Here is a 15,000-nt window from a genome sequence, read left to right on the forward strand (position 1 = left end):
TTAACGCCGGTCACTGTACAGCGACCCCCACGGATTCCCTGCCACCTAAGGCTGATCTGTGTCCAATACAGATCTTGGGGAGAGTGGGCATTGACCACTGATATGGACACATACTGACCCGTCCGCCAGCCCCCACAATGTGAGGAACTGTGCCAATACTTTCCAGGTATTGATCTCTCGTCAGGCCCTCAACGCATTCTAAAAATAGCCCAGTTCTCTGAGCGCGGTAATAACTCCCTGGACGCAGACTGGGCAGCGCAGTTGAGCCGTCTAGATGGTGAACACCGGCTTATTTCCATCCCACTCTGGGATGCATTCCATTTCATTAGGCTAACATCCTGTCTAGCCACAAGAGAGTGGAAAACAACACCACACAGACAGGTGTCAATAAAACAGCGAAAACAAAAAGGATCAACTGATGTGGTGTTACTGGCTACTTGGTGGGCACTGGACGCGGCTATATATAGAGGGGGTTACTCTGGGTCAGATTTGCGTGACTGCGGACTTGCATTTTGCTTCTTGTTAAGTGCACTGCTTGTCAGAGTTCCCTGTGTGCTCATGGAAACGGACAAACCTGCCCCGAGGTCTGTTGCTCATGGAAACGGACAAACCTGCCCCGAGGTCTGTTGTTGCCCACCCCCCCGGGTGTCTCTGATAGAGGGGAAGGTCAGCTAGGTTTTATCTGCCCAAACAAAAACCGCACTTGCCTGCACAGCATCACAAGGACACTACCCAACTGGCCAACACTGGCCCCCTACACACCCAGAGCCTGTACAGTAGTCTGCACTTTATCTCTCAGTAAACACACACTGTTCTCACAATATGTGTTATCTGTTGCCAAATAAATTTGATCAAGTGAAAACACAGACATCAGTGAAGTGAGTGGCTATCTAAGCTGCTGATAGGGAAGTCCAGCATATGTCCAGCCACATCTTATCCAAGGCAGATGCCGAGCCAGTAGTTTCAGTACTGATCATCCAAACGAACGAGGGAGAGAGAGGGAGGAATGAATAACAAACACACACACACACACACAAGGACAGAAAGCAAGTGATGCGGAGAGAGTGAGAGATGGAGGGAGGCACGGAGAGAGATATGGAGAGACTCAGAGACAGGGGGGAGGAGAGGTGGAGTGGAGTGAAGACGCGTGGCGGAATACTCACAGTTCTCCCGGAACTCGATGCTGGCCGGCAGCGTAAGCTCGGGGCCCAGGCCGTCCAGGGACCTGCGGGAGGAGAGAACCAGGTGAGCGCGCTGGGAGAACCAGGTGAGCGCTCTGGGAGAACCAGGACAGCAGGCCGGCGCTGCCCACGCCACTGTCCACTGAAGCCCAACGCTCCAGAGGCACACAACCGGCACGCCCATACAACATGGCCAACTTCTCAGCTCTGGTGTGTGTGTGTGTGTGTGTGTGTGTTACGGAGCAAAAAATTAGTATGTGAGTAAGAGGAAAGTGCCTACGAAAGAAGGAAAAGGTGTGTGTGTGTGTGTGTGTGTGCGTGCATCTGCATTATTGATGTGGATGCGGTGCTGTGGCTGACTGAGGGGCTAAGCTGGGCTCGGCTCAGGATCCAGTTTCTGTGTGTGCTGAGCGGAGATGTAGCTGCAGGTTAGATTTCACAGGTCACACACACACACACCTGAGGCTCAAGGACCTTCCTGAGTGTGGCGCAATGACAACGTCACTCAGTCAAGGGAAGCATATTGACCCCAGCACCATCACCGCGGAGGGCCACCAGATCATGGTCCATTCCCTGAGCCTCATTGAATCAATGATGCAGGTGAGATTGATTGGAGGTCATCGCTACGGTCACCTCACTCACTAGTGTGGCTTGATGATGAAAGTGCTCTACTGCCAAAGTGCTCCCTTTACGACATCTTTCCCGTCTCCACTAGACTAGTCATTGTTTACAGTACTCTAAAGAGGAACACGTGCGGGTCAGAGTACGCATCATTCACAAAAACCTGGAGCAACCAGTTGTGTGTGGATGTGTAGGCAAAGAGAGTGTGAATGCATACAGTATACAGGTGCTGTGTGTGTGTGTGTGTGTGTGTGTGTGTGTGTGTGTGTGTGTGATGTATCTGACCTGCCGTCATGCTTGCTGAAGTCCTGCTGCTCTCCACGGATCATTGGCTTGACCATGCCCCTCTCACTGCCATTTCCTGCTCGCTCCATATCCAACTTCCCTGAGCTCTGCACACACACGCACACATAGTTACAAAACAACACACATTACAAACAGCATTTCCATCAAATGTTTATAATGTATGAATGAATGAAGTAAGACCTGTTGGTAATTCATTATTCTACACTGAATGCACACAAATTGCTTACATTCTTGAAGTTGTATTCAATCTGTTTAACAATTATTTTCTTTACAGAAGAACATACAGCATACCTTGTAGACAAGTTAAATGACTGCAGAAATGAGCACATTCTGTGGAGATATTCTAAGATGCCTGGATATTTTACATATTTGTTTCTTGTCAAAATGTTAAATTCATTAGCTGGGTAAACAACAGCCATAACAAGCAACTTCTGATTAAGCATCGAGTTAAAGTACGTGACCAGGTCATCTCTGATAAAGGCCCAGACGCCGTCCCTCTGAAGTAAGTGTGTGCCACTGTTGTGAGAACCCATGCTGACCGCATGGTATCATGGACACGAGCTCACTGGCTCCTCCACAGACTATCTAATCACTTTACTGTTTAAACACAGAGAGTGGACACAGTAAGAGTGGTCAAGGGGTCAAGGAAGAGTTTGGTTGCTTCAGCTCTAGTGAACTATCAGTCAGCTTGTGTTTATGAAGGTTCATTTAGGCATCCGGTGGAGCATCCGAAAGCAATCAGGGAAAGGGGCACCTTAAACTGCTGGGAACACCATCTTCCTGTTGATGATGGTGTTTGGATGAACACCGAAATGTTTTCTACCATTTGTTCCTTTTTGTCCAGTGTTAAAATGAAACTTTTTAAAAGAACTATGAGTCAGCTTTATCTCCACGTTTTTGTTTTCTTATTTCTTTAACAGCAGGGCTTCCTGCTTATTATCTCTGATTTCACAGATCATACGCTAACAGGAGAGGCTACGCCGGGTACGTAACTGAAGTGCTCTGTTTGCGCTGCGTCTGCCACAACAATTAGTTTCCACTGGCGACACCAAACGTGATGGCAGTGTGTACGTTCGAAAAAAAATTACGGAGCACTTCAGTTATCACTCGGGGTAGCCTCCCTGTAAGAGAACGAGAGGAAGAGACTATGTTCCAAATTGCATACTTCTGTACTTACAATACTGAATAGGAGTGCACAAGTTTGTTTGCAAGGACAGAAGTAGGCGAATTGGAACACAGCCAGAGGCTAAAGGGGGAGAGGGTTCGGCAGGAAGACAACAAGAGAGACAGGGGAGACAACAGAGACAGGAGAGACAACAAGAGAGACGGTTACGAGAGACAGGGGAGACAACAAGAGAGACAGGGGAGACGGTTACGAGAGACAGGGGAGACGGTTACCTTGCTGGTGGGGAGTCCGGAGGCGTGGATGTCACCGTGTGGGTCAAAGGTCGTCTCCGGGACGCTGCTACAGCAGGGGGAACCAACAGAGACCAGAAGACAACGTTACAATTGTCCCCAGAAACGCCACTAGTAAAAGCATTGATGCGCACACCCATATATACATATATACACACACCCATAAACACAAATCCTGACGCACATCACACACACAGCTGCAGCCAGCCCAAAATAACATACTCACAAAACAACCTCCCACACTGCTTTACTACTATACAAACACACACACACACACACGTGTAAATAAAACACAGATGGAATTTAAGCCCTAATACCACCCCCTCACACACACATGTACACATTCATAAGAACAAACACATTCACTCAGCTCCATTTCACTCATTCTCACACACACACACACACACACACACAGGAGACAGTGTAGGCCATGCAGAGATGAGTGTGTAGTGTGAATGCTGCAGTGCTGTGCGGTGCCACAGCCCTTATCAGCCCCACTGAAGGAGCCAAGAGCAGAGCCTCTAAAAATACACCCCAGCCCAGGAGCAGCACTTTAATTACATCTCACACACAGGCCACATACACACACATTCACACACACACACACACACACTCACAGGCCACTCTCTCACACACACACATTCAAACACACAGGCCACTCACACACACACATTCAAACACACAGTCACACACACACACAGGCCACACACACACACAGTCACACACACACACACACAAGCCCAAAAGAGAGCAAGGCAAGGGACTGGCTGGGTTTAAGGACCATTTTTTGGCATCATAAAAGATCTCTCTCTGTCACACACACACATATTCCACTTAAGTCCCAGTCCCAGCACACACACACAGCCCACACATCTCTTCCCACAACAAAAACCCCTATACTCACCACCATCAACAGGGTTCCGAGCTGCACTCTAATGTAATCAAACATACAGTATGGTACGCACAGCTCTCAGAAAGCCCTCTCTGTGAGCAGCCAAATCAGCGCGACGCCAACTCAAGAGTCTCCTGACGTTTGCCGAGACCCCACCTTGGAGTCGGAGCTCCACGTACCGCCAGGCTAAACGCCAGGAAGCAGAAAAGCGCAGAGACTTTTGGAGTAATCACTAGTCTAGCTCCACACGTCGCAAATCTCTCACTGTGCCAAGAGGGTATGGAACAGCCTCTCCCTATGACCATCAAACCACAAATCCCCCCCCCCCTCTCGCTTTCCAACATCTGTAATCTTCTCTGGGTCCGCTGTAGGTGCAGGGGACAGTACAGGGGACAGGATTACGTCTCTACTCGCCCACTGTCTGGTAAATGGGTGACCGGTGAGATTCCGGGAGTTTTAACCTCAAAAGCAATCAGCGCACAAACAAAAATCAAGAGTTTTGGGAGCGGGATTGCGCCAACGCGGCTTAACATTCCACAGTCAGTCGGTCGGTTGGTGACACACACATGCTTACAACTCAACATGCTGAAACTCTACACAGATCCCACTGGCATTCAGACATCAAAATGAACACACATGTGTGTACGCGGCAGGGTTTTGAAGCAGAGGAGAGTGACTCAGAGTGTGTCTACAGCTTAGCCTGTGTACACTCCAACAACAAAACAACCAAACAGCTCTACGACAAAGACGACCAAAAAAAAAGCTTTCTGCGTTCCACAGTCGGTCAAACAGAAACTGCCCTCCTAGGACTGCCCGGACCTGTCCATCTCTTCCCCCACTCCCGTGCCACTCGAGCGTTACCTGGCTGATTCGGCGGTCCTCCACAGGTGCATCCTACAGCGAGAGATCCCCTGTCTGTGTGTGTGTGTGTGTGTGGAGACAGGCTGTGGAGCTCCGGACCCGTCTGCCGCACGCCTTCACACTCACTCAGCACTGCTGCTCATCTGCTGCTGGAGCCACCGCGGATGTGGAGCAGCCCACCAATGTGTGTGTGTGTGTGTGTGTGTGTGTGGGGGGAGAGCGAGACCAAGGGACAGAGAGACCGAGAGAGAGAGAGAGAGACCTCAGTCTGCCTTCCAGCAGAATTTCTGCCAGTTCACTGCACACACACACACACACACACGCCACACCCCACACAAGCAAAGCCAAGCCCTGTCACACACGCTCATCAGATTAAAGAGCCCTGTAGCCTCAGACTGAAGCCTGCCATAAGCTCCCCCTCTCGCTTTCCCTCCTTCTCTCTTCTTCCTGCCTTCTTTCTCCCCCTCTTCTCCTCATCCCTATTCAGTCGCTTTTCCACCCCCCCCCTCCCCCCGGTCTCAGCAGAACTCAGTCATTCATTAACTCACTCGGAGGGGAAACAGCACAGTTCTGGGTCATTTGATTCTCCCCCAGCAGGGGACGGGCAGTTCTGAGGGGAGCCCTGGCTCGGTACCCCTGGGGTCCACGCAGACACTCCGCCCCGCACCGGGTCCGTTGCCCGTGCCGACGGGGGGGTTGGGGAATTAGTGTGATCACCGCGGAAACCCAAACAATCAGAGTCAGGAGCCACGCGACAGATGGGCCAGTGAATTACATGCTTTAATGCAAGAATATAAACACACACACACCTATGGTAACATGACTGAAGCTATTATCCACTAAATGAGGACAATTGTTATTGCATTTACTCAGAAACTTAATCTCGTAAACTTAGTAAGCAAGTGAATTCCAGGACACAAAATGAAATCCCTGAGATGGGGTAGTCTTCCATGAGCTCTCAGTGCTGCTGTCAGACCATGACAAGAGAGCTTTCCATCCCACAGTCCCACAGTGTCGTGGCGTCTGAAAACAGGAAGCACCTGGTTCACAGCCTCTACGGTCACCACTCATTAACCCCTGGAGCAGGCAAGCTTGGGTCCCAGTGGGAGGGGACTAGGCTAGGCTACATGTCTAGAGACAACCTGCGGACATGCTGGAGGTGTTGGTGTCGGTGGCTGCAGGCTTTAAGGGTTTAAAACCGTACCTGCACTTGACCCTGCACTGCTCTTTCCATTGGGAATTACTACTACTACTTTGAATGTCTGGACACCATTTCTAATGACTGTTGTTAACCCTTAAAGGAGTATGTTGGGAAATGAACGTTCTAAAGAATATCTGGGTTCATTGAATTCAGCATAGAATTTTAGAACCTTCAATTGTTGTGGAACGGAATCTTATGTTAGAATGTTCAAAAACCTACACCTTTAAGGGTTTAAAACCGTACCTGCACTTGACTAGCCCTCAAAATCCACTTTTCTCGGGATATAATTTTTTTTCAAATACTTTGAGTATTGCATTCGAGAGGGGAGGCAAAGAAAACACACTTGGTTGAGTATTATATTTTTTAAAGTCACTTAATTGTTCTAAAAAGCCTTTCAAATGTGTCAATGACGTCATTCATTAGCACAATGCTAGCGTGTTATGTGCAACAACGACCCAACCTGTAAGAAATCAAAAGGACATAAGTACTCGTTCATTCAACTTTTGACCTATAACCCATGTTGAAGTTACACAAACTACAATCAAATCTGAGATTTGTCAACGACAATCAGGTGAAAGAGACAAATTTAAGCGTCTAGCTCCATTGACTCCCATTCATTTTGCACTCATGGCGATCGCCCTCAGTGGAACTCTTGTGGAACTGCAACCAAAATTTGGTACAATGGGACTTAATACGGAGTGGCCAGGCTCTCCGTAGACAGGCTCTGGCCACGCTATACTTTTAGACAGTTTGTGCCTTTTAACAGACTCAAAATGTCTTTACAAGTGCTGTGCCCCTACCAAACACCCCTATGCGTGTTCAACTCTGTAATAGTGAAGAAACAGTATAAATCCAGTGTTCGACCGGAGTTCTCCTTAATAAGTATAAGTATATATACTAAATGATCTCTGCATTTATCTCAATCCGTGAATTAGTGAAACACACTCAGCACACAGTGAACACACAGTGAGGTGAACCACATACTAATCGGTGCAGTGAGCTGCCTGCAACAACAGCTCAGGGGCAGTGAGGGGTTAGGTGCCTTGCTCAAGGGCACTTCAGCCGTGCCTACTGGTCGGGGTTCGAACCGGCAACCCTCCGGTTACAAGTCCAGAGTGCTAACCAGTAGGCCACGGCTGCCCAATAGGCGTCGTCTCATCATTCATGTCCATATGAGGGTAGCTGTGATAGGCTTGATTAGGGACCCATTCAGTAGTCAGTGGCTTGATTAGGGACCCATTCAGTAGTCAGTGGCTTGATTAGGGACCCATTCAGTAGTCAGTGGCTTGATTAGGGACCCATTCAGTAGTCAGTGGCTTGATTAGGGACCCATTCAGTAGTCAGTGGCTTGATTAGGGACCCATTCAGTAGTCAGTGGCTTGATTAGGGACCCATTCAGTAGTCAGTGGCTTGATTAGGGACCCATTCAGTAGTCAGTGGCGATTAGGGACCCATTCAGTAGTCAGTGGCTTGATTAGGGACCCATTCAGTAGTCAGTGGCGATTAGGGACCCATTCAGTAGTCAGTGGCTTGATTAGGGACCCATTCAGTAGTCAGTGGCGATTAGGGACCCATTCAGTAGTCAGTGGCTTGATTAGGGACCCATTCAGTAGTCAGTGGCTTGATTAGGGACCCATTCAGTAGTCAGTGGCTTGATTAGGGACCCATTCAGTAGTCAGTGGCTTGATTAGGGACCCATTCAGTAGTCAGTGGCTTGATTAGGGACCCATTCAGTAGTCAGTGGCTTGTTGCAGTGCCAGTTTTGAAACATAATTAAGGAAATCTTCCTGGATATGGATTTTTCCTGAGTGCATTGAATGGTCTCTGAATCCCATCATCCATCACATGTACATACTATCTGACCAAGCTAAGAATGGAGCCGCCTCAGCACTGGTCAGATCATAGTCCTTTAGGGTCAACCTCGGGTTAAGCAATGCAATGAATAGACAAACAGCACTAACATGAAGCACAGATTCCTCATGAGTAGAGTTTATCAGAGGGTCAAAACAAACAGCTGAGCATCAATAGGATTTCTCTTCACTTGCAACAACCAACACTCACAATGTGGACACACACACACAAATGTAATCCTCACTAAAGCTAGTGTGTACACATCAGTGACCATCCCCAGTGTCAGGAGAATATAGGCTATCCAGAGAACTAGAAGATCCAGATAATATAATAAACAACTACAAGAGGTGCTTGTGAGATCGCATTTTAATGCCAGGTATACGCAACTGCTTAAAGGTGTGAAATCGTCAAGATCAGATCCTATATGCCAGGTGTGGATGTGGATTGTGTCTTAACACACATTTGAATATACCTGGACAAGTCTACCTAACTGAATTCAATACTGTATCAGAGAACATGCACACCAATCTGTTCTGACTGTGTGTGTGTGTGTGTGTGGTGTGTGTGTGTGTGTCTATGTGTGTGTGTGTGTGTGGTCAGCACTTACCCGGACTTGTGCCGTCCCTTCATCATGGGTCCCGGCTCGCGCTTCCCGACGAGGTGCTCCTGGGCGGGGTCCACGAACTTGAAGACGTGGGCGTGGCCAAACTGCAGCGTGGCGCCGCTGCGCAGGAGGGTGGTGTCGATGACCCGCTGGCCGTCCACCAGCGTCTCCGCCTCCGCGCTCGCCGGGGTGACCGTCACCAAGCCGTCGGCGTGCAGCAGGTTGCAGTGATGGGGAAGCACGCCTGGACCAAAGAGCTGGACACAGGCAGGGAGAGAGAGAGGGACACGCCGCGTGAGACAGATGACCAATGAACAAGATGGGGTTTCCACACCTTCGTAAAATCAACTTCAAAAACTTTCCAAAGACTTTCCAAATTCCCTCAGAGCCAACACCGCGTAGGTTGAGACACAAGCCAACAGATTGGCTATGTACTGTTACAACACAGAGACAGTTTAGAACAAGAGGGCTCGAGCGTCCAGGTGTGTCTCACCTGTATGGAGCCGTCGTCAGTGCAGTCAGAGCCCACCTCAGTGACGCTCTGCTGGAGGCGGTACAACTTGGGCTTATCCCGCGAGTCGGAGCCGTCTGCGGAGAGCACACCAGTTATCAAGGGTCAACACACAGGACACACACACACAGGACACACACACACACACACACACACACACACACAGGACACAGGACACACACACACAGGACACACACACACACACAGGACACACACACACACAGGACACACACACACACAGGACACACACACACAGGACACACACACACAGGACACACACACACAGGACACACAGGACACACACACACAGAGACAGAGACATACAGACACACACACACACACACACACACACAGAGACAGAGACATACAGACAGACACACACACACACACACACACACAGAGACAGAGACATACAGACACACACACACACACAGACACAGAGAGAGATATAACAAACACGGCACATATAAGAAGCAACATAAAACATTACACTACAAAGATGTAACACATCACAAAGGATACTTCGTAGATAAAAACACATGAGAACCCAGCACAGTACTATAGCTCACATTACTATACCAAACACACGAAATGCATACAAAAACCTACTCAGTCACAAGTACAGCCACATATACACACTGTAATGTAGACGGTACATAAAATATATATAAGGACACCAACACACACACACACACACACCAGATGAGACCAACAGAAGGTACACCAACACACACGGTCACTCACACAGCCTCTGGTCATTACTATGGAAACACTAAAGTTCCATCCCTATCCAATAAAGCCATAAATCTGTTTGCACTCCTAGCACACCCTCAGAGGAGTGTCTGAATGCTGAACACTAGCAACAGTCAAATGCTTGATGAAGGATTAAGAGATTAATATAATTAGGGTTTGATTAGAGGAAATGATTTTGGAGAGAGGCAGCAAAACAAATCTTAGCGAAAGTGTCAAGCAGCACCTAGTTAAGTGGGGTGGAGGGTGTTGGTGGTGGGATATTCACCGAGACCCGATCTTTGAGAACAGAGACTGTTCTATCCTTTACTTACTTTTACAAGAAATATCTTTTTGGAGAAACTTTTCAGATTGCCATGGTATTGTGTTAGTATGACATTTTTGGACCCTGCTCCCAACCCCTTTCCACCAATCACATCACGTCATAAGTGCTGCCTGACCCTTTAAAGGTTCTGTGTGATCTTATTGGCTGGGATCTCTTGGACCCCTCCCTCCAGGCAGAGAGAGGGGGCTGAGATTGGTGGAGGGGGGGGGGGGGGGGGCGTTACCTTCGTGGTGGCGATAGGCGTAGTAGCCATAGTGGTTCCCGCGGCCTAGGTGAGGAGGACGCATGCAGAGCAGCAGCAGGAGGAGGAGGAGGAGGAGGAGGACACACACACACACACACACACACAGTCAGCCAACGCCCACACACGCACGCAACATGCCAGAGAGCAGGAGAAAGAAGAGCAGAGGGTAAGAACGCAGCAGGAGAGAAAAAAACAAACAGACAAAACACAAAGAAAACAAAACAAAAGCAAAAACAAAAACAAGGCGTCTGCAACCGTCAGGCAAATCTTCAGGCTCAGGCACACACACTCGCAGCAGCATCCCCATCCCATCCATTCACACTCCCTTCCTCCTCACACGCACACAGGCAAATCTTCAGGCTCAGGCACACACACTCGCAGCAGCATCCCCATCCCATCCATACACACTCCCTTCCTCCTCACACGCACACAGGCAAATCTTCAGGCTCAGGCACACACACTCGCAGCAGCATCCCCATCCCATCCATACACACTCCCTTCCTCCTCACACGCACACAGGCCAGTAATTGAAGGTAGAGGTTTGTGCGTCTGGTTAAGGCATAGAGGCAGCAGAGATCAGTAGCAGGGTGAGGTTAGTACAGCGCTCCAGTGGTCAGTTTTATTTAGCAGGATGGGCACTGGGGGGCAGACAGCAGTTAGGGGCTGGACACTCCACACTCTGGAACTGCTGAGGGTGGAACTACAGAGCTGTACTGTATACGGCCGTACAAAACTAGACATATGATACAGAGAGAGAGAGAGAGAGAGAGAGAGAGAAAGAAAGAGAGAGAGAGAGAGAGGGAGAGAGATGGAGACTAAGAAAGAGAAAAAAAGATAGAAAGAGAGAGATAGAGATAGATAGAGATAGAAAGAAAGAGAGAGAGAGAGAGTGCGCAAAAGAAAGTAAGATGTGTGTGGGACCATCCAGTATGCGTGCCAGTCAGTGGGGAGTATGACTAAATAAGTGTGTCTGAGCATGTGTAGGTATGCGCGTGTGTGTGTGTGTGTGTGTGTGTAAGAAGACACATAGGGCTTACTACACTGCAGAGTAGGGTCATCCCATCCTCAGGTCATGGGGGGGGGGGGGGCTACAGCTCAAGCTACAGCTTTCTGTGGCCGTCTCACATTTGAACATGATCATTATTACAGTCAGTGCATTTACATGCAAACAAACCATCAGATTTCACTCCTTAAATGATTTATTCCTATTAAAAATGACATGTAAACAGAGTTCTCTCAGAGACTGAAATCCAATTTTATAAAATCGGAAAAGATATCCTGGAGTATTTGATTACAATCTGATTAAATTTGTCATGACAAATACTCTGATTACAGTTGGAGTTTATAACGTTCTATGGAACCTTACATTATTGTGGAACAGAGCTTTTCATTGTTACGAAACAGACAGAATCTTTTGTTAGAATGTTCAAAATTAGTATTCTATTAACAACCCTGTATGAGTATGCAAGTGTGTGTGTGTGTGTGTGTGTGCGTGTGTTACCTGGACTGAGCTCAACCAGGTAGGGCAGTTTCTCTGGGGGAACCGAGCCACGCCTGTCGGCTGGCTTGTGGCCCTTCTTTGGAACATAGTCTGGGGGTCTCTTCTTGAGCTGGAACACTAAGGCCTCTGCACAGGAGAACGCAAGGACAGAAAGAATGTGTGAGAGAGAGAACCAGATGACTAGAACAGAACGTGACTGCACTGCCACAAAAAACCACCAGAGGGCTCTATCCTACACATTTCATTCTAGCTGAGGCCCACCAGAATGTTAGAGATGCCACATTCCTTGGTACTAAATGTGTCTGTCTCTTCAATCAACACCACTATAGAGGTCAACACCACTTCCTGTTTGTTTATGTACTTCAAATCAAAGAGTGCGTCCGCACTGAGGAAGAATAGTGATGTAGCAGGCCTGGGTAAATCCACAGCACTAGCGGCAGGGCTGCTAATGAACCCATAGGGAACCATGTGTGTACTGGAACACAATAGCTCCACATGTGAGCACGAGCAGAGCCGGGGCCCAGGCTGGTACAGCCTCTTGAACACTGGCATGCAAGCAGCCACGCCACTCTGGTCTAGTCGTCAAGGGGCATGCGCTGGAGACAAGCAGTGTCAGCCCCGCTCCATTTCCCTCTCTCTCTCTCAGCTCACACATATTGTTTATTTGTTTGTTTAATGTAAAGCCGTATCAGCACCTCAGGCTTTAATGGCCAGATCATGGTATGCTAAAATAGAAGATATGGGAAATCAATATTGAACTATTCCCACATAGTTAAATATACCAACTGTTAATTGGCTGTCAACATTTTCACTGAGCAGTGTGCAAAGTGAAGGACGAGTTGTTTTGTCCATGTTCGGTGCCCCACTGAGAGTGCTAGTCCTCCTGACCCCTGCAGATTAGAGTTCTATTCTGGGGCTCACTGACAGACTGCGTACCTTTATCACTGGTCCAGTCCCGGAAGATCTGCAGTGGGCACTCTGTGTCGTCCAGGATTGTCTCCTTCACAGGTTTATCTTCTGAGTGGACCACCTGCCAAGCCATCCACCCACCCACACACACACACACACACACACACACACACACACAATCAATGCTAATCACAAGGACCAGTGCATTAACAGTAAAAAGTCCCAGGCTTGATGCATGATGAATTGTTATTGTGTGACAGCGGTCCATTCAGAGCCATGGAGACAGAGAGGGAGGAGAGGAGAGGAGAGGAGAGGAGAGCCTAAGATTGTTTTGTGTGGACGTGGCTCTGGGGTAAGGTCAGAGCACCATGAACACTGGAAAGGTCATTTTGCCCCTGTCTGCTTCAGTTAGAGGTCTCTGCATTAATAAAGCAGATGCAAGCACACAGGCAGGCGCGCACACGCACGCACACACACACCTTAAGCTAAAAAGCATTTCTGCTACTCTTAAGACTAAATGCAGATCTGACGGCTACACTCAAACACACACACACACACAGATACATAAAGGCAAACTGACCAGTGAACTCATTCATATTTCATCCGCTGTCTCTGCAAATGTCTTTTCCGTGTTCCTCTCGCTCGCCTTTTAATTTGCCGGAGTTATTAACGACTCCGATGTATAATTAAACAAGGGGAGAGTGGCCAGAGGTGAGACACAGAGAAAGAGGGGGTCAGGGAACGCCTGGACGAGCCTGTGAGGGACTTTTAATGTGATTGACTGTGACTGGAGCTTTCCGACCAAGACTGGTAGAGGTCATGGAATCGGCCGAGTGAGGTGGCGAGCGTGTGTGTGTCTCTCTCATCATGCAATTAGAGGCCTGTCTCTGTCTCTGTCTCTGTCTCTGTCTCTGTCTCTCTTTCTACTTCCATTATTCTCTTTCTCCGTATTCTCATCACTCTCTCTCTTCCTCCACTCCTCCCACACTTTCCCCCCATCCTTCCACACCTCCACTGCCTGCTCTGGCTCTTGAGCTCAATGCAATTCCGTTAACAGCAGGAACACACACACACACAGCCCTGTTGAATACCACACTCTCCCTCCGATAATCCAACTGCAGACAGACGCCACGTCAGCTCATCTGAGCAGTATAATCTGGAGGACACACAACCTCTGCTGCAGGAAGTGCATCACATACCCACATGCACGCACACACACACACACACGCACACACTTCCAATCAGTTTAAAAGCATGGTTATGCTACCTCTCTCTCAAAACACAGCACACGTAGTGTTTGAAACTCTGAGGACACACGCAAAGCCTCCCAGCGATGATCAGACTGATTAGGCAGCTGAATAGGTTGGGAGCAGAGACAGGAAACGCTGTCTGGGACTCACAAGGACTGTGGGAGTGGCAACCAGGCTCTCTGTTACTTTTCCTACCATAAAACTTCCCTTTAAAACACCTACCCCAGAATACCACTGCACCTTTAAAACACCTACCCCAGAATACCACTGCACGAGAGAGAGAGAGAGAGAGAGAGAGAGAGAGAGAGAGAGAGAGAGAGAGAGAGAGAGAGAGAGAGAGAGAGAGAGAGAGAGGGGAGGGAGGGAGGGAGGGAGGGAGGGAGGGAGAGAGAGAGAGAGAGAGAAAGAGAAAAAGAAAGAGAGAAAGAAAGAAAGAAAGAAAGAAAGATAGAAAGAGAGAGAAAGAGATAGAAAGAGAGATAGAGGTAGATAGAGATGTAGATAGAGAGAGGTGTGTGTGTGTGTGTGTGTGTGTGTGTGTGTGTGTGTGTGTGTGCCTTACCCGAGCGATGCAGTA

At 48.5% G+C, this 15,000-nt stretch overlaps 1 protein-coding gene across 17 annotated transcripts in view; it reads right to left on the reverse strand.

The window, feature by feature from the left end:
• afdna (afadin, adherens junction formation factor a) overlaps positions 1-15,000 on the reverse strand; it is a 125,181-nt gene that overhangs the window by 52,972 nt on the left and 57,209 nt on the right. For 13 of the 17 annotated variants that reach the window (XM_048249905.1, XM_048249902.1, XM_048249904.1 and 10 more), the window contains 9 exons: positions 14,986-15,000; positions 13,201-13,294; positions 12,265-12,390; positions 10,743-10,787; positions 9,427-9,521; positions 8,937-9,190; positions 3,507-3,573; positions 2,088-2,194; positions 1,164-1,225 (listed from right to left, as the gene is read on the reverse strand). The exon at positions 14,986-15,000 is cut by the window's right edge and continues 143 nt beyond it. In XM_048249905.1, coding sequence (XP_048105862.1) covers positions 1,164-1,225; positions 2,088-2,194; positions 3,507-3,573; positions 8,937-9,190; positions 9,427-9,521; positions 10,743-10,787; positions 12,265-12,390; positions 13,201-13,294; positions 14,986-15,000 — 865 coding nt within the window. The remainder of the gene's footprint in view (positions 1-1,163; positions 1,226-2,087; positions 2,195-3,506; positions 3,574-8,936; positions 9,191-9,426; positions 9,522-10,742; positions 10,788-12,264; positions 12,391-13,200; positions 13,295-14,985) is intronic. The other 4 variants (XM_048249907.1, XM_048249918.1, XM_048249913.1 and 1 more) reach the window with 1 other exon arrangement.

Source organism: Alosa alosa, chromosome 8, assembly GCF_017589495.1.
Source record: "Alosa alosa isolate M-15738 ecotype Scorff River chromosome 8, AALO_Geno_1.1, whole genome shotgun sequence".
Classification (NCBI taxonomy): Eukaryota; Metazoa; Chordata; class Actinopteri; order Clupeiformes; family Clupeidae; genus Alosa; species Alosa alosa.